The 25139-nt window shown below is 43.8% G+C and overlaps 1 protein-coding gene across 1 annotated transcript; it reads left to right on the forward strand.

Annotated features, from left to right (window-relative positions):
* Positions 8917-10561, forward strand: LOC8084216 (probable glutathione S-transferase GSTF1). The gene is made up of 3 exons (XM_002441975.2): positions 8917-9253; positions 9441-9489; positions 9895-10561. Exons 1-3 carry the CDS (start codon positions 9104-9106, stop codon positions 10359-10361), a joined length of 666 nt encoding a protein of 221 aa, XP_002442020.1. The 5' UTR covers positions 8917-9103; the 3' UTR covers positions 10362-10561.

Below are 25139 nucleotides of genomic sequence, written 5' to 3' on the forward strand. Positions count from 1 at the left end.
CTACTTCTTAAGGGACCAACAGCCAAGAAGGAGACCACCATCAAGGTGCCAGCCGGCACGAGGATCCTTCCACCTAGACCCAATGAGAGGGTCGTTGGAGTCAAGACCAACCGGAGCGGCGAGATCAGCAGCATCCGCTACACTATGGAGGAGGAGAGGCCTTACTTTGAAGGGATTAGAGCAGCCAAAGTTCGTTTCATCCCTCCAAAGGCAACCCCGAAGCACGCTCTCAATGCTTTTGAGACACCTCCTAAGCGTCGCAAGACTATAGTAGATATTGATGAGGACGTTCGCAGGCTAGACAGAGTCATCATAGACCTCCCGTCCTCGGTTAACTCCATCACTAGGTAGCTCTCTAACCACAACACCGTTATACTAGGCCTTAGGCATGATCTTACTAGTGCCAATAAGAAGATCAGGGAGTTAGAGCGTCCCCTAAGTTATCTAGATTAGATCTTGAGGCAATGCATCTTAGTTATTTATCTTTAAATTCGGTTTAGATTTACTATTATCATCAGTTTGCTACTAGTCATTTGTAATAAATGCCTCATGATTAATAAAGAGTATTATTATTATTATTATTATTATTATTATGTCTTGTGTGTCTCCATTTTATTTTTATACGAGAAAGCAGAAAACAAGTATGGGGGAGATCCCTCGACACGCCAAACACACTTCGACTACACCACTCCACGATTCAGGTACATACTCTGCACACTTTACTTTACACATATACATATATATCTTGGATTATGCAGAATATTGTCTCCGACATGATAAATTAAAAAGATTAAAATGTTTCTAATCATGATTAATCTCACTCTGTGATATTTTCTGAAAACCAACAATTATTGAAAAATCATTTTAAAACCCTATGTTACTTAAGTCATTGTGGAAGGTGAGATGGTAGAGTATGAGTTTCTTATTCTTGATATCATTGATGCTTGGAGAATTTATTTCAAAATCTTCAAAAATTCTAGCTACCATCCTTAGTGTTTTATATGCCTGATAAACCTAAAAATATTAAAGCTATCTACTCTGTATTGAGTTTGTTTAAAATGAGTTAGACCCTTGTTGAGAGATTTATCATGCTCCTAAGATCAAGACATTTATTCAGAAAGATTCACTCTTCCGAAGTATTATTGCATTAGAGGCATTGGCTGTGCAAAAATATTTCGAGGAAATAAAAAGAAGCAAGTGCTCGACAACCTCGCAGAAAAATGGACAAGTGTCCGGCAGTAGAATTAGGGGTACCCCGATATCCACTTAAAAAAAGAGAAAGAAGAAAAAGAAAATGATAGCCTATGGTCCCTCTAATAAGCAATATGCCAGCAAGAGTTGACAAGTTTTTAATTTCCAAATTCTTTGATCTAAGAGTATGGCATTCTTCTCCTCGGATCCCGTTTTGATCAGACAATAAATGCAAGGTAAGTATGCTTGAGAATTTTTGCAAATTAAAACAGCCTCAGTGAGATATATAAAAGATAAACGAGTGATCTGAGAGAACCTATGAGGGTAAAGGTATGCTAAATTTCTTTTCAAAAATATACAAAAAAACTCCAAGTAACAGGATTGAAAGGAAGAAAGGATCTCTACTCTTAACCATATACTTCCCTGACTATGGTACACAGTGAATTTTTAGAACACCCTGCAGGTATGAAGAGAATGCTTTACAATGTTTTAACCCCAGATATTTTTCTTAACCATCCTTTTCTCAAGGACGAGTAAAAGCCTAAGTATGGGGGTATTTGTTGACGGTTCTTAAGTATCAATTTTAATTATCAAATAAACAAGAGAAAGGACCAATATGCAAACAACACCTAGAATTAGGGTTTGGTCTGACAGAATTCCACGAGTTTTGTTGTTTATCTGTTTCTGCAGGGGGTTATCAGGAAATAAGGAAGAAAGGCCCACATGTCGGGATTACATAGATATATTAACGCACCGCGCAATTTTCTACCATCTAGAAGACTCCAGAAGGCATAGGAACGAAGCGGAGACGGAACGGGGCCTGGCCCAGGGCGCCCGCCCTAGGGACCAGGGAGCCCGCCCCCCTTTGGAGTCCAATCAGGACTCTCTTCATGGATCAAGCTCCACCGGCCTAAAGGATCAAGGATAACCATTCAATCAATGTCGGCCCATGTTTACCTGAGGGGACTATAAAACCTGACCCCCTGGCCCCTGAAGGAGACAAGTTCATCATAGAGTTGAGAGGAGCCCTCGAAGGAATACCTCTCCTCTAAATAGACTTAAGGCTTAGCATCCAATGTGAGTAGAATTAGATCTTCTAGTTTCTACTAGATTGAGAGAGATAGAGTGGAGGGTAGATCGCAGGAAGCCCGGCCTGTCCGTGTCTACTCCGAGGTTGTACCTGCCGGATCAAGTTCTCCTAACCAGAAGCTTGCTCCTAGGATTCTTGAGTATTTCGAGTTCTAAATTCTAGTAAGTTCTTGTTTTATTGTTCTTTGGTTTATGAGTTTACTTTAATCTCTTTGCGTAGAGTTTAGAGTAATCATCTCTAGCGTAGACGTGGTGTTTGGGCTAGGATACTCATAGATATACCCTAACTAGCTGGACCGTGGTAGTAGCAAGGAACGTGACATTTCCGAGTTACCTTTGCAAACCATATCTCGTTAGCAGGAAGGATAGGGTTTATAGGTGTGGGTTGAACATCCTCTGTGATGTCTAGATTCTGTAAGCTTCCCCAATAGAGCAATAAATCATCCTTACCAAGGTTAGAAAGACATTACGGTTGTAGTCTTCTCTATTTATCACTCACATCGAGAAACATCGTTTGTAGCCTAAAGGTTAGTAGTAATAGACTGGGTTAGTCAGATGCACTCTTTCTCCTAGTGGTAAAAATATAAATACAATACTCTGGATAACCTCCCGGGTGATGTGCTCACCGATATCCGTGCGCTGTGGATCAATTCCTTATTGTGTTCTCAAATATCAACATGCGCCACCTGTGCCTAGGACCCTTGCTTGAGAGATTAGTGGAGGCAAATTTGTTGCCACTGAGGGGAATGGGGAGCGACACACTTTGTCAGGGAAGCACCATGGCAATCATCTTGCTGGGTAGATAACTGAAACCTTACTAGAAGGTCGCTAGTGCACATGCGAGGGGTCTTTGATGTTGCATAATCTGTTAGAGAGGCCACCACTTGAGTTGTAGACAGGCGCCCTAGTGAAGGACCTCTCATGGTCTGGCTAACCAAGAGTGAAGCTACAAACTCCTCCAACATAGAGTCCTTCTTGACGTCATGACCATCATGTGTGGCATCCAAGTACAACATCAGCATCAATAGATCAAGCTCGGAGAGTGAAAGGTCCTAATATGGCTAGAGGGGGGGTGAATAGCCTTTTTAAAATTTCTACAAAATCACTAGAGCAAGAGGTTAGTAAATAACAAAGCAAAGCTTTTTGCTCTAGCTCTAAAGGGGTGTTTGCAAGCCACCTATCCAACAATTCTAGTTGATAAAATCTCTAGGCACACAAGAGCTATGTCACTACTTACACTAGAGAGCTACCTAAAGTTTCTATACAAGTAAGTAAGCTACTCTAGTTTGCAAGAAAGTAAGAGAGATGGTTTGAACTTTATACCACGGCGTAGAGGGGATGAACCAATCAATAATATGAAGTCTAATCACCGGGAGAAATCCAGAGAACAATCACAATGGAGACACACGATTTTCTCCCGAGGTTCACGTGCTTGCCGGCACGCTACGTCCCCGTTGGTGTCGACCAACACTTGGTGGTTTGGTGGCTAAGAGGTGTAGCACGAACCTCGTCCTCACTAGGACACCACAAGAACCTACCCACAAGTGAGGTAACTCAATGACACGAGCAATCCACTAGAGTTACCTTTCGGCTCTCCGCCGTGGAAGGTACAAGACCCCTCACAATCACCGGGAGATGGCCACGAACAATCACCAACTCGTGCCAATACTCCTCCGCTGCTCCAAGCCGTCTAGGTGGCGGCAACCACCAAGAGTAACAAGAAAACCGCAGCCAAATCGATCCCCAAGTGCCACTAGATGCAATCACTCAAGCAAGTGCACTTGGAATCACTCCCAATCTCACAAAGATGTTTAATCTATGATGGAGATGAGTGGGAGGTGTTTGCTTAGGCTCACAAGTATGTCAAGAAGGTTAGAATGCCAAGAGGGTGAGCCCTAAGCCGGCCAAACACGTATATATAGCCCCTCAAACAAATAGAGCCGTTGGCTCTTTCACTGGGCAAAACACGGGGTCACAGGACGCTCTTAAAGGGGCACCGGACGCTCAACTCATGCGTCCAGTGCTCCAAAGTCAGCCATGTGTCAGAGTCCAACGGTAACCTGCAGAGCACCGGACGCTGAACAAGCTACCACCGGACGCGTCCGGTGCACACCGGTCCTAAACTCAGAGAGGTCTGCAGAAACACAGGATCACCGGACGCTGAGCACCGGACCGTCCGGTGCTCACCGGACTTAAACTCAGATAGCTCTGCAAAACGAACCTCACACCAGACACGGACCACCGGACGCTCAAGCCTGCGTCCGGTGCCTGTCGTTCGGTGCCTTACCCTAGCTGGGATAGGCACTGACTACACCGGACGCACAGACTCAGTGTCCGGCGCCTCAGTGGCCAACGTCCGGTGAGTGTTTCTCAGCGAAAGACGCTCCCGCGACTCTTCTAAATTTCCCACCGGCGCAATAGAAAATATGCGCTTCATTTTCTCAAAAAGTGCCGAATCACAATGTATAAACCAACATGTGCACGTGTGTTAGCATTTTAACATACATTTTCTTCGAAGGAGTTAAGTTAGATCACTAGGTTCTAAAAGCATGCACATGAACAATGACACCTAGTGGCACTTGATAACCATTTAGCCAAAGAATTCCCCTCTTTATAGAATGGCTATCTATCCTAAATGTGATCACACCCTCTATGGTGTCTTGATCACCAAAACCAAAACCCTAAGCAATACCTTTGCCTTGATCTCCATAGGGTTTTCTTTTTCTCTTTCTTCTTTTCTAAGTTGAGCACTTGATCATCTTGTGGTCATCACCATCATCACCATGATCATCACTTGCTCCATCACTTGGCATGTACCAACCTCATTAAGTCTACACAAACTTAGTATAGAGGTTAGTACTTAGGGTTTCATCAATTATCCAAAACCAAACTAGGACTTTCAGAGAGGCACCATACATGGCACATCTTGCTGGTTGGCTCACCGTGACAAGTATGGATTGTAGAAACAATGGAGGAGTCATCCCGTGACATCATGGAGACAACACTCCCTAGACATCCCAGATGCCTCCTGTGTCATCATCGACATTGTCTGTTGATACACCTAATGGCTCCTAGCATAGCTCCACTTGAGTCCAACAAACCACCATGGTCTACTGGCTTAATCTCGAGGTGTAGTCAAAAAATCTTGGGCAAATCAATGAGGAAGTTCGCCCAAGGCATCAGATGTGCCAGATCTACTAGAGACTGCCACCCATGGCCGCATGCATTCATGCTCTAGATGTTGGAATATCCTACAATGCAAGTAACGTTGAGGCAACCTATAGGGAGTTACCTAGTGCGAGGGAGAGAGGTCACTGAGGCACTTCCCATGTAAGTCTATAGGGATGTGGGTGGAGGGTCAGCGCTTCACAAGGCATGCAGTTCATGCCCCATCGTGGTTGTCTAATGATCTTGTGATAGGACCTCACACTAGCCATCAGAGCAAACAACCACTTATGGCTAACATATATAGGCTCTAGCCCGAGCCTCAAATAGGCAGGCACACATGACACACAATTTCATGCAACCTAGTTGGTCCCATAGTCAATGTCCCTACCAGACAACAAGCCCATGAATGTGCTATGGATGTGGCCGATGATGCATGAGGTGCCTACACCTCCCCCCGATGACCTAGGCACTCTTCACAATAGCAGCATCACCACGTGAGCCACTAACAATGATGGAGCATTGTGGGCCCTCTCTACAAGCGACAACGTCATCCACGGCTACAACTGTTAACAAACAACATCGATATAGGGGATGAGGAGGCGATCAATGACCACTCCACACCAGAGATGTCAAGACCATGCTTCACCCAACAACGAGCCATAGGACACCCATAGCTCTCCCAAGAGTGTAAAGGGAGGCAAAGGGAGAGAGAGAGAGAGAGAAGAAGGCGGGCTTGGAGCAGAGCTGCTCATTCATGCCTATCGTGCTGGGTTGATGCAGGTGTTGTCTTCCACAAAGGTGGAGCCATAGATCCACCGGTTGGAGAGCTTGGACCATAAGGCGTAGGGTTCCCTGCATTGGCTGACAACCTAGTCCCTAACGCAAGTAGAGCAAGATGAGCGGGTGCTTGAGATCTAGTCACAGACAGGACAAATCTAGATTATTTAGAGCTAGATGAGTTGAGGGTAATGGGGTGAATGAGTAAGCGATTAAGGGGGATTGGGTCCACCGAAGTAGCTAAATCTGTGACCCTTGTGGGCCATGTGGCTTGATTTGTCTATGCTCACTGGGCCTCTCCGGTGCCATCATGGGGTGACCCTAACTCCAAGTGGATCTCAATCCTCATCTTCTATGTAGGTTGCCACTAGAGGTAGGTAGCAATTGTCGAGACCCGTAGCTTTGACAAGGTGACCATGGACACCCATGTCATCTACCATATGGTGGATCATTCCACCGATTGCATCATTATCGTGTGGTACAACACCAATGATGGCGACGAGGCCGTCATGTTGTCCACAGTGGTAGTGCCTGCATTTAGCTGAGAAGGGGAGATATGATCGGGAGATAAAGGAGGTGGCAAGCAAACTTATCGGGGTGGCAACTAGCTGCCAGGGGCAGCGCCCTAGCGAGAATCCCCTTTAGTATTGTTGCTTACACTGTATTTTAGAATGGAAACCTAGGAGCCAAGATTTGGGGGATTTGTTATAGAAGCTGCAATGTCTATGGAATCGACTAATCCAGATTGCTATCAGAATCGACTAATCCAGATTGTTATTAGAATCAGGCAATTAGCTAAGAGACCATGACATCATCGATGGTCCGCACTTGGATTCTATCGACTGGAAAGATGGCGATAATTAAATCAAGAAACAAGTTGGACTTTACGGAAGAGAAGGATGGAGTCCAAGTTACCCTAAATTAGGATGTTTTTTTAATCTAAGTTTTGTAATAGTCTTATTCGAAGGGATTGAGAGATGCAATAAGACAGCACTGGAAGTTGCCATGTGAAAGCCAGTATATGGGGTTGCCGTCGAAAGGACTACTGCATGTATTAAGTAGCCTGAATGTTGATCAGAAAGTGCAACTCCTTCTCTTATTATGGCGTACGTGGTTCGTTCGCAATCAAATAGTGCATAATGAAGGGCAACTGACGATTGAGGGCTCTGTGGCTTTTTTGTGGAAGTTTTGGATAGAGCTCTGTACTCTAGCTCATGAGACAGACCTCTCCCCCATAAATGGAAAGTAGGTGGTGCGAGACTCGTTGGTCTGCAGACAGGCACGATCGGCTCAGAAAGCCAAAGTACTATTGGAAGCCACCGGCTGAGGGTTATTTAAAAATTAATGTGGATGGTGCTTTTGATGCTATTTCAGGACGTGCAGGCATTGGAGTTGTCATCCGCAACTCGACCGGTGGAGTGGGGCTTTCTGCCTGGAAAGCAATCCTCCATGCGAGGGATGCAGAGGAGGTCGAAGCAATGGCGTGTAGAGAAGGATTACAGTTGGGGTCAGCATGGTGCAGAAGGAAGGTCATCCTTGAATCAGATTGTTCAAGTGTGGCCAAGCTCCTCTAACAACCGTTTTACCAGAGGTCCAGTCTGCATCCCATTATTAGGGAGGCGAAGGAAGCTGGAAGGGAGTTCCCTGAGCTAGCTGTGAAATATACGAGAAGAGAGCAGAATAGTGTGGCCCATGAGCTTGCGCAACTTGCGAAGCGAACTCTCAATACCGAGTTGTGGCATGGTCGCTTCCCTATGTGTCTCGAGCGGTTAATTGCTCAGGAATGTAATGACTTTACTGAGTAATGAAGAGAGCTCTCTTTTCCTCGCAAAAAAATAGTTTTATTTGACTAGGACTTGTGTTTAGACCTTGGGTATAAATAACACACCTCGACTATTGTAATGGGCATCAATCAATCAATCACAAAGCAGTTCAATTGTGGCCACCCCTTAGAGGTGGGAGTAAGGAAGATCTTGGCGCGTTCTTCAATAAGCAGGACTGCACTTCTTCAATTGAAGTGGGAGTAACGTTACGACTTTGTATCATTATTTGTAAAGCTTCATCATTTGACATCTTGCACATTTTAATATAAGTTAGTTAATGATTTTCCATAAAAAAAGTTAGTTAATGATTTTTATCTTAGCAAGGTTGTATCTCTTCGACCTCCTCATTGCTAGATTAATATTGATCTTGTTAAGTTTAGTTTTGAACTGAGGTCATCACGGACGATTTTACTCGCTGTGTGCTGATAGTAGTAAATAAAGGTAGACAATATTAATTGCTAGTCGCCGGAGGTGAGCGGCGCTCCGCTAGGATGATGAAAAGTCAAGGCTGAAATTACGTTGACTGATTTATTGTGAAAGAAAAACACTGCTGACTAATAGAAAATTATATATAAGTCAGGCTTTAGAGTACTAGTAGATATAAGTCTCGTAGATTATATATAAAATAAAACCCGATATTAACACGTATCCAATTTCTTAATTAGGAGTGTCACACTCACGGTCATAGTAGATATAAGTCTTGTAGATTATATATAAAATACTCGATATTTTAACACGTATCCAATTTCTTAGGAGTGTCACACTCACACTGTCACACTTCACTTTCCCAAAGTCGAGCACCATCTGTCGTGCACGTCTGCTCAATTGACTGGCATTAGTAGTACTTTTATTTCTATATACACACAGGCGATCTAGCAAACACATATCGTGACATTGATGTATTTGTCTCTCTGTCCTCATCCTCGAGCACCTGTGGCCTTAGGCTAGATTACTCCGCCACCAGGCATACCGCCGGCAAAGCAGAGCACCGCCGGCGCCGTGCATCTTGTCCTCTTCACGCTTTCTTCCACGGGAGAAGCTTTGGGTGAGCAGAGATGCCGCCGGTGACGGTGTTCGGTACGGCCAACTTCGCGAACGCGGCGAGGGTCATGGCGTGCCTAGAGAAGGTGGGCGTCGAGTATGATGTCGTCCAGGTCGACTACATGGCTAAGGAGCACAAGGGCGCCGAGCACCTCGCCAGAAACGTATGTAACCTTGTACTGGTCTCGCTCTTCACTGCGTCTGTAATTAGCTATCTACTGTATATGTTTCCTCCTCTCCTGGCACCCCTGCCAAGATTTCCACACCGTCAATCTTTTGCTTGTAGAGTCGCAGTGTGGTTCAAACTGTTTTACATGGAGTACACATGCTGATGTTTAATTTCCTTTGCAGCCGTTCGGCCAAATCCCGGCGTTTCAGGATGGGGACATCATGCTCTTCGGTATATATGCATGCTTACAATCCAGTTCGATTCATCACTAGCTAGTTATTGCCACATAAACACTACTCCCTCCAACCTAAATTATAAGGCATTCCAAGAATTTTGAAGAGACAACACATTTTAAATTTAACCAAATTTATTATATGATAAAATAATAACATTTATGATATTAACTAAGTATCATCAGGTTCTTCATTAATTATATTTTCATAGTATATCTATCTAATGTCATAAATTTTTATAATTCTTTCTATAATTTTAGTCATACTTAAAATGGTTAGACTCTTTAACATTCATGGAATGCCATATAATTGAGATGTAGGGAGTAGCTTGCTCTGTTGTTTTCCCTCCTCACTTGTAAACATCATCACCACGCGTGTGCTTAATTCTTCGATTAATTTTCAGAGTCGCGAGCTATCGCAAAGTACGTGCTTCGCAAATACTCCAAGTCAGCAGATATCGACCTGCTGCGAGAAGGCAACCCGGAGGAAGCTGCGATGGTAGACATGTGGACGGAGGTTGAGGCGCACACATATTTTCCAGCCATGGCGCCCATCTTCTACGAGTGTGTCGTGTACCCTGCCATGCATGGCACCCCGACCAACCAGAAGGTGGTGGAGGAGAGCCTGGAGAAGCTCAGGAAGGTGCTCGACGTCTACGAGGCGCACCTGTCGAGGAGCAAGTATCTATATCTCGCCGGTGACTTCTTCAGCTTCGCCGACCTCAACCACTTCCCGTTCACGTTCCATGTCATGACGACGCCGCACGCATCGCTCTTCGACTCGTACCCTCATGTGAAGGCGTGGTGGGAGAGAGTAATGGCACGGCCGTCGCTAAAGAAGATCTGCCCCGATATGGTGATCCGGGCCTGACTGCACGCACGCACTAGCCGACCATGCTGGATCGGCGGATTATTGGATGGGTGTGTGTATGCGCTTATCTCCTTCGTTTCCTTTCTGACGAAGTTTTAGCTCGATGGAACGCCTGCGTATTTGTTGATGTATGATCGAAGACATTCTATCTTATCTTATACAATTAGTAAATGGAGACTCCAAGGCAGGTTTTTTTTTCATTATTATTGTTACTGACTGAATGTTTCAACTGCGTTTATTCATGTTGATCCTTGTAATATTCGCTAGATTAAAACATAATAAATCTTACGTGCTGTTTGTTACTTTTCACAGTAACGCAAATGTAAATGAATGTAGTTCAAATTTATCTCCCGCCGGTAAAGAAAGTAGCTTTGTTTCATATGAAATGGTTCATATATTTGAACCACCCTGAAAATAATTTTTTAGAGGTAGTTTTTTTTACTGCAATCACCCGGTGGATTTTCTAATGTAACCACCCCTAGAAATGCATTTTTGAGGGGCAGTTAAAATCTTGTCGCCTTTGGAGGGTCCACAATTGCCATTCTGGTTGGCATCTTTTGGTGTTTGTTTCTGAGCAATGACATGTACTTCTGGCAAGGGCTTGACATCGATAGGACTTTGATTTGAGTTCCAAATGACAAGCTCATTGTGCCTCTCAGCCTGAAGTAATGTTTTAATGAGCTCAGAGTAGACTGTAAACTCTCTTTGACTGTAGTGCTGCTGAAGGATCATATGAGCAGGAAGCATGTAGACAAAGTCTTTTTAATTTTCTTCGCATTAGATGGCTCCTTTTCACAAAACTTCAGTTTGGAACTGAGTTTGTGCATGGCATGGTAAACTCATTCACAGATTTGAAATCTTGAATGAGGAGGTGGTTCCACTCATGAGTGGCCTCTGGAAGTATAAGAGCCTTTTATTGCTTATACCGTTGCTGCAAAGCAAGCCAAAGAGCCTATGGGTCCTCTTCTATTAGATATTCAACTTTTAAGTGTAGATGGACGTGGTTCCTTATGATGTATCAGACATGGTACTCGTTTGGGTTGGACAATGGAGTATCTCCCTATTTGGGAGTCTCAATTGCCTTATACGTTCCGTGTAATGATAGACTCACTTTGAGATCTATCGCCCATGTAGAGATGTTATGTCCATCAAGAGCTAGCTCGGCAAATTCCTTCTTAGAAGAGATTTGAGCATTAGACTCTTTGGTGGCCATTGTGCCTACATGTTTATTTGCATAAATCTAATCAATCTGCGGGGTTGTAAAATTAAGAAGAATATAATTGTGTATGTAAAAGCAATGTAAAATTGCGTATGTAAAGCAATATAAAATTGCGTATGTAAATAACAAGGTGAACTTGTATATGTGGAGCGGCCTAGACTTGCTTTTGCTTTTTTGGTATTTTGATTTCTTAATTTGTGGAACATGCATGGGTAATTGAGGGTGTAAACCGAGATATATTTTTCATGTTGGGATGTAGTCCTTGTATGTTTATTATTAATTTTGGGAGAGCACTTTGAGAAATAAATCCTGCAGTAGTATGAGTACTACATTGTGGTCACCACAATAATAGTAAAGCATGGTGACATCTAGTGAGAAGGCGTTCCAAATAGCGAGAAAAATTTGACCATAAAAAATATTTACAAATGTACATGTGATAAGGAATTGTAAAAACAAGACACATTCGACATGTACGAAATTTGTTATTCATAATATGATTGCGAAATGTAAATATATACAATGCAATAGTCATACATTAGTGTCTAAAATTACAGGAAAATTAGACTAACTACCTGATGTAATTTAGGGAATGAAAAAGACATTCTATGTAAATAAGATAAATAAATAAAATAGCTAACTCAGAAAAACAAAAAGCAATAATAACTAGCCCAGGTTAAAAGCTCGCAGTCCCCAACCTAGGCCTGGGCTGGCCATTTGGCCAAATTGGGGGGGGGGGAGTTTGGGCCATATATAAGCCAGGGGCTAGGATATGCAAACCCTAGCCGCGAGCCACCAAGGGTGGCACCTCAACTGCCGCCACACAGAGGAGGGCGCCCCTGTACTCCGCATGCATGTGGGCCCCATGGGCCAGTCGTGGTCCGCGTGCCATGGGGCCAGGCGAGCAAGGGAGCCGCGCCCGTGCCTCAGGCCATGTGTCTGCGAAAGGGGCCACGTGCGGCTTCTCGACAGGGTCGCGGAGGGTGGCGGGCTGCCAGCTAGTGAGCCACCATGGCCACGTGATGACGTGGGTGAAGGCACATCATGGGGCCGCTCGCGACCATGTTGTGGAGCCGCATCATTGGGGCCGCCCGTGGGCCGTTGGACCGCGGGGTCACCTTGAGGAGCCGCCACTCCTGCACGAATGGCTAGGTCGGCCCTCGCCAGGCCCTGCCGAGCGCGCGCTCACATGGGGGTGCATCGGTGCCTTGTTAGGGCCACGTGGGATGCCCGCACAAGGGGCCACGGAGCGCCACTCGTGGGTGTCGCGTGAAGTAGCAGCAACGCCTCCTCCCCTTTTTCCCCAGTGACGATCTCAAGCTGGAGGAGCGCATCCTCGAGCCGAAGGCCCATGCGGAATGCTGATCCATGTGCGGCAGAGACATAGGGGAGGAGTTGGCGGCGGTGGTGGTGGAGCAGCGAGCACCGGCTCGATGATGTACACCAGTAGTCGAGTTGGTGGTGACATCCGCACCGTGATGGTCGATGGAAACAGACAGCACAGAGGCAGATTGTGTGCAGCCTGCTCAGGAGACGGTGTCGACGTTGGGTACCAGATCAGCAAAAGTGGCTCTATGCCTAGTAATAGCCATGGCTGGTTGGCCATCATGGATGGTGGCTATGGTGGGCACGGGCCGTCACCGTGGAGCGGGCACCTTGGCCGGAGTGGAGCCGGCAATACAAGGACCGCCGGAGGCACCGGTGGTGTCTGTGCTAGAGACGCCGATGGTGTCGGTGCCCTCGGAGGTGGCGCTACGGGTGGAGCCGCGGATGACACCACCGAACACCGCGAAAGAGGAGCGACATTTGCACGCCGGGGACCTCTGAAACGGTGTCCTACAGGGAAATGCCCGAGGTTCCTGTCGAGGTCATGGTGCTCGCTGAGGATTTCCCGGATGTCCTGCAGGAGTTCGACCTGAAGGCGGTTTTTGCTGAAGTGGATGCCTAGAGTACGGGCACGGTTAATCGCTATCTAGACAATCTGGAGGACGGGAGAAGCTGTAGAAGCAAAATTGAGACAAAGGTGGCGACATTTTATCTCGAGGTAAAAGTCGCTCCCTCGACAATGTTTGCTCAAACCAAGGTATTCCTCTTTGGGGAAGGGAAGAGCGATGTGCTGATAACGTGTTGCGAGTAGAATTATAAATGCGAGTGATAGAGAAGAAGTAATGAACTCGATGTAATTTCTTTATTCCATTGATCGGCTATTTATACAGAGTCAGGGGAAGGGGAAACTCTTCCTCCAAGTAATCGTATCCACTATCGAGTCGTGGGGGCATGCTTGCTGGGGAACCGATCTTCATGGGCACGTAAGAGTCATGGGGGAAAGACCCGTTGGGGAATGGGTCTTCACGGGAACCTCCTTTGAGCTGTTAGGATAGACCCTGGGGAAGTATCTAAAGAGATTAGATCACCCAGATATTAAACGTAACACAATGAAATAGCTTAGAATGGACCATGACATTATATTGGGATCCCTTCTCTCTTCCTCACCAAGATTGCATGGCATTGATGAACCCTATCACCAGGCCGCGGTGCAACGAGCCCCACTTGCTTTAGGCATTGGCACGTACATGGCTGTGAGGTGCAATTGTTGTGGGCACGGACAGCGGTGGCATGGTGGCTGTGGGTTTGAGGGCTCGATGTGTGTCATGGTGGTGGAGAGCCTCATGTGAGAGCGGTTTGGTGCTGAGAAGCAGTTGTGGATGGCCGCAGTTGCGCATGTATGGTCGACGGGAGCGATGTACTGCTGACACTATTATAAAAATATCTTTAGAGACGGGTAAAAAGTAGGTTTTCAGGAACGGTCAGCCCAACCACTGCAATGCCCCAGCGATTATGAATATAAGTGATTTTCAGAGTTGGTGTTTTAAGTCAACCGTCTCTAAAAATTGTTTTTCAGAGCAGTCAACCTTCCCTAAAAATAATTTTCAATTATTTTAAAAAAATCATTTAGAGGTTAATAAAAATATGAATTTTTTAATATAGCCTAAGGGATGAGGACCAGTCATAGCCTCACGTGATTTATTTTTGACTTGTTTTGAATGAGTGTTGACACCTGGATTCAATCTCCCGCGCTGATTCCTGCTCTACCACCACACCCTGCACTCACTTTTGTCTAGTTCTATGATACTATCTATTTGTACTAATATATATACAAATCTTGTAATCAATAGTTTAGCTCATAAATAATCTTAAATGAGAAAACTTTCAGCTACAAAGTTTTAAATCTTGTCGAGCACTACAACTTTGATATAGAACATTTCTTCGTCCAAGGTCATTTGAAAAATTCAAAATCTAGGACTTAATATATATTTGAAACCCTAAATGATCTCAAATAAAACTTTTATGAACTATAACATTTTAGATCTCGTCGAGCTCTACAACTTTGATATAAATTTTAACTTCATCCGACTTCATGTAAAAAAGTTATGAATTTAATTGTGCTGCAGCCATTTTTAAGAACGGTTGACTTAGTCAACCATCTCTGAAAATCCAATTTAAGAGATGGTTCAATTAAGACAACCGCCTCTGAAAATAAGTGAGTTTCAACAGCGGTTTTATTAAGTCAACTACTTCTGAAGAACCATCCCTAAAAATTAATACATTTTTAGAGACGGATTTCTTAATATAACCGACCCTAAAAAATTATTTTTTGCAACAGTTGTATAGCTATAGTGCCTCCCGCAAAAGTTAGCGATGGCATGCTAAGACAGCCACTTCTGTTAGAAAAGGAAGCCACCTCTAACAATTCTTTTTGTACTAGTGTGAGCCCCTTATCTCTTCTCTCTCACTCTTACCCTCTCTCCTTTACTCTCTTCCTTTCATAGATATACATATGGTGGTAGTCTAGATTACTAGGGCAGCGGGAGATCCGATGATTGCCCAGCCGATAGCAAAGCCCATGGCAGTGGTGCTGCCTGCGTTGTTTGTTGTTTGTCTCAGTATGTGGTGGCCACCGCGGGCCCATTAAAGGCGCCTCATCGCAAGCAACCACTGCAACAAACCATGATTCATCTACCCTATCTGTCTCCACTCCCTATCTTCTTCTCGTATCTCATCTCTCTCTCTCTCATAGGCCAACATTTGGGGTGAGTCTACAGGGGCAAAAGCTGCTAGTAAGGCGAATCAAAGGAAGCAACGGTGGCAACGACAACGGCAACCGTCGATTTTTTAATTGTTAATTGATTTAAAGAGGTGAGCATAGTGTGTTCCTCTAAAAGTACTACTCTTGACTCAGAAAATTAGTTATATATCAGTGGGTATTTATAAGCGTCTCTAATTGTCTTATTCACATATGCTCTAAGGTACAGGTAAAGATGTATACACTGCCCATCTATTGATAATGCTATTTGCGTGACTCAGAAAATGTGTCACAGTAGTACCGTCGAGCATCTTTTGCGTTGTTAGGGAACCGGTACATGAAAAATCATTTTACACAGAATAGTATTTTTATGTCTTCATAAATAAATTGGATGTCTCTAAAAATTACTAGGCATTTTAGGAGGTAGTGTAACATCCCAAAAATTCAGATTCAAAAATCACTCGTATTAAAAATTATTTTCAAAATATATTTCAAAAACTATAAAATAATTTGAGCTCTATAGTATCTCCATCTAATCCATCCATATTTTTTTCGCGCACAAATAACAGCGAGTACCAGCAAGCTTACATGCAAGAAAACATAGCAGTGCACCTACACGAATATATTATCTCATGCATGCATGCATGCAGGACGAGTAAGCACCGTCCATTTGCATGCAACTGCATGCAAGGACATGGTGATTAGGCACCGTCCATTTGCACGCACCGTGCATGCAAATGAGACATTGCCATTTGCATGAAAATTAGGCACCGTCCATCGTCCTGTCGTCCTGTGTAGCCATGCACTACAGTAGTAATTCTAATGGCACGAAGCTGAGCACCAGAGGCATAACCTCACTCCTCTGGCCTATAAAAAGCCAGCCTCGGGTGCTCACTCTCACCATCCGAGAAACACGTTCACTCACTTGCTCACTCGCTCTCACTTCGCGTATACCGTATACGGCCATACGCACAAGCCGAGCTCGACTGTCGTCGCAAGACGAGGTGAGCAGCTCATGAGCATCTCCTTGCTCTTCTCTGTCTTTCTGTAGTATTTTTCTGTATTTTTTCTTGTATTTGTCTGTACCGATTCACTGCCAAGAACTCCACGAATAGAACCATGACATACAGAAGAGCTCTAATGACTCCTGCTAATTTCTCTCTAACCATGCATGCGTGGGCCACAAGCATTAACTTCACCAAATAGTACATGCATGCATGGACTACCAGCCAAAATTCATCTCGTGAAGCATGTATTTCTTAATCATCGTTAGCCTTTTTCGCATGATTAAAGTTCGGCCATTTTACAAATACCATATGCTAACTCTGATTTTAATAATTCTTTTTCTAAATTCATCTAAAATCATGATCTACCTCTTGTATTAATTTCATGATTTTTGGAGCTCATTTGAATTTATATGATTATTTATCTGTGCATGTTGTCTGTGTCGTTCGTCGCGTATTTTAGCTGACGGAGTGAACGAGACGGAAAACGAGAACGTTGGAGACGAGTACCGCGAGTTTGACGCCGAGGACCCGGACTATCAGCAGGAGTTTGCCGAGGACGCCGACGGAGGCAAGTCTAACCGATTCCCTTTGATGCATATTGATCCTATTTTTAAACACAACCCGTAGAAGCCGTTTTAAATATTGCATGTACGATATATGTACGAAGTATTTTCGCTGCTTAGTTAAAACCTGTTGAATAGCCATCCTTGAATTGATATTACCCGGTAATTGTCTTGTTCGAACCTAGGAACAAATAATATGCTATGACAGAAATATTATTATTTAGAATGCTTAGGATTTGTTACTCATCCTGGATACTCATCGCTTTATTTTCTCAAATATAATGATTTTAAAAGTAAAAGGTGTGAGTGGTGAAAATAAATTGTGGGTATTGTAAAAAGGGTAATGAACAAGTTATAGATGTGATCACTATAGAGATGGGGCAGATGGGATCCCTGTTGAGGGATGCCTTGGTGTTGTGGCTTATACCTTGCGAGGTTAAGCGTGAAGATATCCGCCTTGTCTCGATTAAGGACTGAGTTGATGATTCATCTTGCCTAACTCATTTATCGTACAACCACTCGCCTTGTATGGGAAAGGCTTAGTCTAAATCCCTCTAGTTAGTATGGCAATCACCTGGAGGCGGGTGTGCAACGGGACACTAAGTGATGTATGTGAAATTGTGGAAATATATGAAAAGAGCTTTGTGAATTATTGTCGTATCATGAGATGTGGCCTTAGTGTTCCCGTGGTGAGCGCCATTACTTAGCTATGGAGGGTAATGACTTTGATGGATCTGTGCTTGCACGACGGTGTAAGTTATGGTATCCTACTTGTGGGAAAAGTGTACAACCTCTGTAGAGTGTAAATCTATCTGGATAGCCGTGTCCGCGGTCTCGGACGGGTTATGGTTTGGTTTCAACAACTAGATGGGTTGGGATGAGTGAAAATATGAGAGTGAGTGTGATTTTAGAAATAAATGGTTGACGGCCATTGTGTTATGGGAACAAGGGTTCAATAACACTTAAAATTGTGATCAAAACCCCATTTTCAGAAATACTATCATATGTGGAAAAAGAGTTCTTTTACAACAGTATTTGTGAAGTAAAACCTTGCATGTGTAAAAAGATAGCTTTATGCAAATAAAACTAAGCATCATCCTTGATTTATCCATATGCATATATATTGTTATCCCCTTCCGTAGGGTAAGGTTGGATTTGCTGAGTACTTTGTACTCACGCTTGCTTTATTAAACAGAGGAAGATCCGGACTTCGATCCCGAAGTGGCGTTCGAGTAAGGTCGTGTCTGCACCCAACTAAGCCTGTGGCATTGGGACTTGTCAGATGTTCGGTTGTGATATCGTTTGTTTCTGGGTCCTTTGGACCTATGTTGTATTTTGGTGTCTTATTATTATAGCGTGCCTTTATTGTCCACGCTTAACGAGACTACTGCGCTGAAACTTATCTGATGTAATAAATGTGTTACTAGCCTCCTAGGACTAGTATTGTATCACATTTGAGTTTCTGGTTTACCAGGGGCGCTTCAGGTGGTATCAGAGCCGTAGTTGGCTGTATGACGCGACCTTAGGCTTTTCTGGACCAGTATTTTACTAAATAAACGTATTTTACAAAAGTTCTTACCCTCTTCCCTCTATTGGAAAAAAATTACTCTCATCTATGTCTCTCAGATGGTAGAAGGAGTTTGGTCCAGCAGTTACTGTCTAAGCGTAGAAGGCTTTCCCAAGCTCTTGTATGCTACCATGCAGAAACTTGGAATCAAGGATCGCCCAGAATATGAAGGCAGAGAATATGAAGAGCATGAGACCGAGCAGTGTGAAGTTACCGTCTATATTGGGAAAAGTGAGGACTTCCCTAATATAGCTAAAGCTTGGAGCATGACTGCGACCGGGTTTCGGTTTGCAGATACATATCAAGCCGTCGCCCGCAAAGCCTTGAGGTACCTATGCCAGATCTACAAGAGGCCCATCACCCGTACACCCATGAGGTTCTTTCCACCCGACGAAAAAGACCGACCAGTTTGGAGGACCCGCATGGAGCTCTTGCAAGGACGTTACTCACTTGAAGATGACCCAACTGTGGTATTCATGACCACATACCTACTTGCTCAAGATAAGCAATATGATGAGCAGGCCTCAGAGTTAAGGAAGTGCATCCATCGTGCGGAGGAAGCCGAGATCATAGTTAGAAAGCTCCATGTGCAGCTTGCGGAAGCTCAGGCCCAAGCAGCTGCAGCCGAGAGTCGTGAAACTACCATTGCTGAAGTCTTGAAGGCAGCTGAAGACCGCCATGCTCAGGAGTTGAAGGATGCCTACCTTATCACTAGGATCAAAAGAAGGATGTTAGCAGAGGAAGACCAAGAGCCCATAGTCCTAAAAGGTATCCCAATCATGTCCCTAAAAACCAAAAGAAAGATGGACATAGAAGGGCCATCAGCTCCCCCACCCACAGAAACCTCTCATGAAGCTTTAGACTTGGAGTCCACTAAGGAAGAAGGATTTCCCCTCCTCACCCAGCCACCGCCAAAAGAAGATGGTGACCCACCTCTTAGTCCAAAAGAAGAACCACAGATGCCAAAAGCATGATCCACCTCAACACCAAGGGAATGAAGCTGTTCCGTTCGAAGAAGTTGAAGATTAGTATCACCTAGTTCCTCCTTTTTGTCTTGGGGAAGTGAAGTTTACTTCACTTTTGTTCAACCCCCAAAGTAGATGAATCGTATTGTAGTACGCTTATTTCCTCCATTACTACATTGTAAACCGCCCTCTTATTCAAAATATATATTTGTGCTTGTTGGTTGTGCTAAATAATTAAGTGCTCTATGTTGTTCCCTTACGGGATAGCAAGTCTTAAAACTTGCACCTTTTTAAAATATAACGCCTTAACAAAAAAACAACATCACTCAATAGATCTAACCCTTATCTAATGCTTTCTCATCTTAACCAACAGATGCCTCCCAAACCAGCTACCCGCTCTCAACCAAGTGGTCGTGCAGCTAGTAGACAAAGCCAAAATCCAAATGGAAGTCAAGCCAATGCAAATGTTGACAGTATTCATGAAGATGAAGTGAGTCAGACTAGGAACCATAATGAAGGAGATGACTTGCCCCCTCCTCCAGTAACTGACTTAGCACAAGTCATGGCAACTCAGACTCGCCTTCTGGAGACCTTGGCTCAAGGCATGAACCGCCCTAGGAACAACCATGGAGCCGGAGTCCAAGACAAGATGACTGAGTTCATGAGGCTTAAGCCACCCACCTTTACTGGATCTGACAACCCCATAGAAGCAGATGATTGGCTTAAGGTGATTGAAAGGAAGTTGGACACAATCCACTGCGATGGAAGGGATAGAGTTCTGCTAGCATCTCATCAGCTGACAGAATTGCCCTTTCTTGGTGGGAAGCCTATAGTGGAGCTGTGGACAATGCAAACACTATCACATGGGAAGAATTTGTGGATGAATTTTGCCGGTACCACATTCTAGATGGAATCATGAAGCTGAAGGCTGATGAATTTCGCAACTTGAAGCAAAGAAATAAAACTCTGAGTGAATACATCTTCCAATTCACTGAGTTGTCTCGCTATGCCCCAGAATTGGTCAACACTGATGCCAAGAAGCAGACAAAGTTCATAGAAGGATTGACCTGTGAGCTTAGAACCCTCATGACCCCACAGATCTATCCAGACTTCAACACCTTGATGAACAGGACCATTCTAACTGATGTGGCCAAGACTGAAGAAAGGAAAGAAAACAAGCGCAAGTTTCTGGAGCGCAAGGTTCAAGATGGTGCTAGATCCCAGAGGCTGAAAACCTTTAGCCAACCAAGCCAGCGGACTCAAGCCCCAATGCAGTTTCGCTCTCCTGCTAGTGTCTCCAATAACCAAATGCAGTCATCATATCAGCCCAAGACAACCTATCAGAATCAAACTTATGGCAAGACTCAACAGAACAACAGTGGTCAAGTCACAAACAATGTTAGAACTTGCTTTAATTGCCATGAGACTGGACACTACATTGCCAACTGTCCCTACAAGAACAACCCACCAGCAGTATCCACTCAGTCCCACACCGTTAATGGACCAAGACCTGCAGTGTCTGGAGTCAACCGTGGTTTCCCTCGCAACAATAGCAACACCAACAATAATAGCCAGATGATGAAGCAACCTCAACAATCCTATGGTAGAGCCCGTGTCAACCATATTCATGCTCAGGATGCTCAGACTGCTTCAGGAGTGGTACTTGGTGAGTTCTTAGTCAATTCAGTACTTGCAACAGTATTATTTGATTCTGGAGCATCACATTCATTCATATCATCAAGTCTTGTTGAGAAGCATCAAATACCCACAGTACTACTAAAGTTACCCCTAATAACCCAAACACCTGGGTCTGACATCAAATGTCATCTAGGTTGTTCGAATGTAAGGATCATTCTAAGTGGGGTAGTTTTCTTAGCAGACTTAGTAGTGCTCAAGTCCAAAGGAATAGATGTTATCCTTGGAATGGATTGGTTAACCAGACACAATGGAATTATTAGTTGTGCAACCAAGGAAGTATCATTAGTTAACCATGAATGGATTAAAGTGAAATGCCAAACCCGAGGGTCTAAAGTTAATCCAATGGTCTTCAACTTGGATGCAAGGACCATAGAGGAAGTACCAATAGTGCAAGAATACCCTGATGTATTCCCTGAGGAACTACCTGGAATGCCACCAGACAGGGATATAGAGTTCATCATTGATCTTATCCCCGGGACTGCCCCCATAGCCAAGAGACCTTACAGAATGGCTCCGGCAGAGTTAGCTGAACTGAAAGAGCAGCTAAGAGAATTGCAGCAGAAAGGTTATATTAGACCTAGTTCTTCACCATGGGGAGCACCAGTCTTGTTTGTGAAGAAGAAAGATGGAAGTATGAGGATGTGTGTGGATTATAGGTCCCTAAATGAAGTCACCATCAAGAATAAGTATCCCCTACCAAGGATAGATGACCTTTTTAATCAGCTTAAAGGAGCCAAGTATTTCTCTAAGATTGATTTGAGATCAGGTTATCACCAACTCAAGATCAAGAATAGTGATGTCCCCAAGACAGCCTTTGTAAACAGATATGGACAATATGAGTTTACAGTGATATCTTTTGGGTTAACCAATGCCCCTGCCTATTTCATGAATCTCATGAATAAGGTATTCATGGAAGAGTTAGATAAGTTTGTTGTAGTCTTCATTGATGACATACTTATCTACTCTAAGAGTGCTGAAGAACATGGGCAACACTTGAGAGTAGTGTTGGAAAAGCTAAGAAGACACAAGTTGTATGCTAAATTCAGCAAGTGTGAATTTTGGCTTGAGAAGGTTGCATTTCTAGGCCATATCTTGACAGCTGAAGGAGTTGCAGTTGACCCAGAGAAAGTAGAAGCTGTCTCCCATTGGCAGCAACCCACCAATGTGAGTGAGGTTAGAAGTTTTCTTGGATTAGCTGGATATTATCGAAGGTTTATAGAAGGATTTTCCAAGATAGCCAGACCCATGACAGAGCTTCTTAGGAAGGACAAGAAATTCACTTGGACAGAATCATGTGAGAAGAGTTTCCAAGAGTTGAAGAAGAGACTGACAACAGCACCAGTGTTAACTTTGCCAGACATTCACCAAGATTTCATCATATACTGTGATGCATCAAGACAAGGTTTAGGATGTGTTCTCATGCAAGGAGGAAAAGTGGTTGCTTATGCATCCCGTCAGCTTAGACCTCATGAGCAAAATTACCCTACCCATGATTTGGAGTTAGCAGCGATAGTACATGCTCTCAAGATTTGGAGGCACTACCTCATTGGAAACAAGTGTGAAATCTACACTGATCACAAGAGTTTGAAGTACATCTTCACACAGTCAAACTTGAACCTAAGCCAAAGAAGATGGTTGGAATTAATCAAGGACTATAACCTTGAGATTCATTACCACCCAGGAAAGGCCAACGTGGTAGCAGATGCCCTAAGCAGAAGGTCATACGATCAGCAGTTGGTGCCTAAGAACGCTCACCTACAAGAAGAGATAGCACAGTTGAACATGCATATAGTACGCCAACCTCAAAATGGCAGTCTGATAGTGCAGCCAACTCTTGTGGAAGAAATCAAGCAGACACAACATAAGGATAAGGATCTGATGAAGATTCGTGAGCAAACTGAAGAAAATAAAGCTCCATACTTTAGAGTGGATAACAAAGGAGTATTGTGGTATAAAAACAGGATTTGTGTGCCCAAGGAGGGAAAGTTTCAAGAATTAATCCTTGATGAAGCCCATAACTCAGCTTATTCTATCCACCCTGGTGCCACCAAGATGTACATGGACCTAAAAGAAAGATATTGGTGGAATGGCATTTAAGCTGATGTGGCACGATTTGTTGCACAATGTGATGTATGCCAAAGGGTTAAAGCGGAGCATCAAAAACCAGCAGGCTTGCTCCAGCCATTGCCTATTCCTGTTTGGAAATGGAATGAGATAGGCATGGATTTTGTGAATGGATTACCCAAAACTCTAAAAGGAAATGATTCAATATGGGTAATAGTGGACCGCCTTACCAAGGTTGCTCACTTTATACCTGTGCGCACCAAATATAGTGGAGACAAGTTAGCCCAGCTATATGTGGATAACATAGTCAAATTACATGGTGTGCCAAGTAGGATTGTATCTGACCGAGGTACCCAACTTACCTCTAAGTTCTGGAAAAGTTTGCATGAAGCTATGGGAACCAAGCTAGATTTTAGCTCAGCTTATCATCCTCAAACAGATGGTCAGACTGAAAGAATAAATCAGATTATGGAAGATATGCTAAGAGCATGTGTGCTCACGTATGGTAAAGATTGGGAGAAAAGCCTAACTTATGCAGAGTTCTCCTATAATAACAATTACCAAGCTAGTTTGGGCATGTCACCTTTTGAGGCCCTATATGGAAGAAAATGTAGAACCCCATTGATGTGCTCAGAAGTTGGAGAACGAACCTTGCTTGGACCAGCCTTTATAAAAGAAGCAGAAGATCGTGTAGCTGAAATCAGAGAAAAATTGAAAGAGGCACAATCACGTCAAAAGAGCTATTCTGATAAAAGAAGACGAGAGTTAAGTTTTGCAGTTGGAGATTTTGTGTATGTCAAGGTCTCTCCTATTCGAGGAACTCGAAGGTTCCAAGTCAGAGGCAAGCTAGCACCTCGGTATATTGGACCATATCAAGTATTACATAGGATTGGAGCTGTAGCCTATCGTGTTCGGCTACCTGAAGAAATGTCAGATATACACAATGTGTTTCATGTCTCCCAATTGAAGAAATGTCTCAGAGTACCAGAGAAACAAATATCGCCAGACACAGTTGATTTACATTACGACCTAAGATATCAAGAAGTGCCAATAAAAATCCTAAACACAGTCACCAAGCAAACTCGAACAACCACGGTCCGAATTTGTCGTGTTCAGTGGAATTGACACACTGAAGCGGAAGCAACATGGGAAAGAGAGGATGCCCTGAGAAAAGAGTTTCCTCACCTGTTTAGAACTCAGCCGAATCTCGAGGACGAGATTCCTTTTAAGTGGGGTAGGTTTGTAACATCCCAAAAATTCACATTCAAAAATCACTCGTATTAAAAATTATTTTCAAAATATATTTCAAAAACTATAAAATAATTTGAGCTCTATAGTATCTCCATCTAATCCATCCATATTTTTTTTCGCGCACAAATAACAGCGAGTACCAGCAAGCTTACATGCAAGAAAACATAGCAGTGCACCTACACGAATATATATCTCATGCATGCATGCATGCAGGACGAGCATGCACCGTCCATTTGCATGCACCTGCATGCAAGGACATGGTGATTAGGCACCGTCCATTTGCACGCACCGTGCATGCAAATGAGACATTGCCATTTGCATGAAAATTAAGCACCGTCCACCGTCCTGTCGTCCTGTGTAGCC

Source organism: Sorghum bicolor, chromosome 8 (assembly GCF_000003195.3).
Source record: "Sorghum bicolor cultivar BTx623 chromosome 8, Sorghum_bicolor_NCBIv3, whole genome shotgun sequence".
NCBI lineage: Eukaryota > Viridiplantae > Streptophyta > Magnoliopsida > Poales > Poaceae > Sorghum > Sorghum bicolor.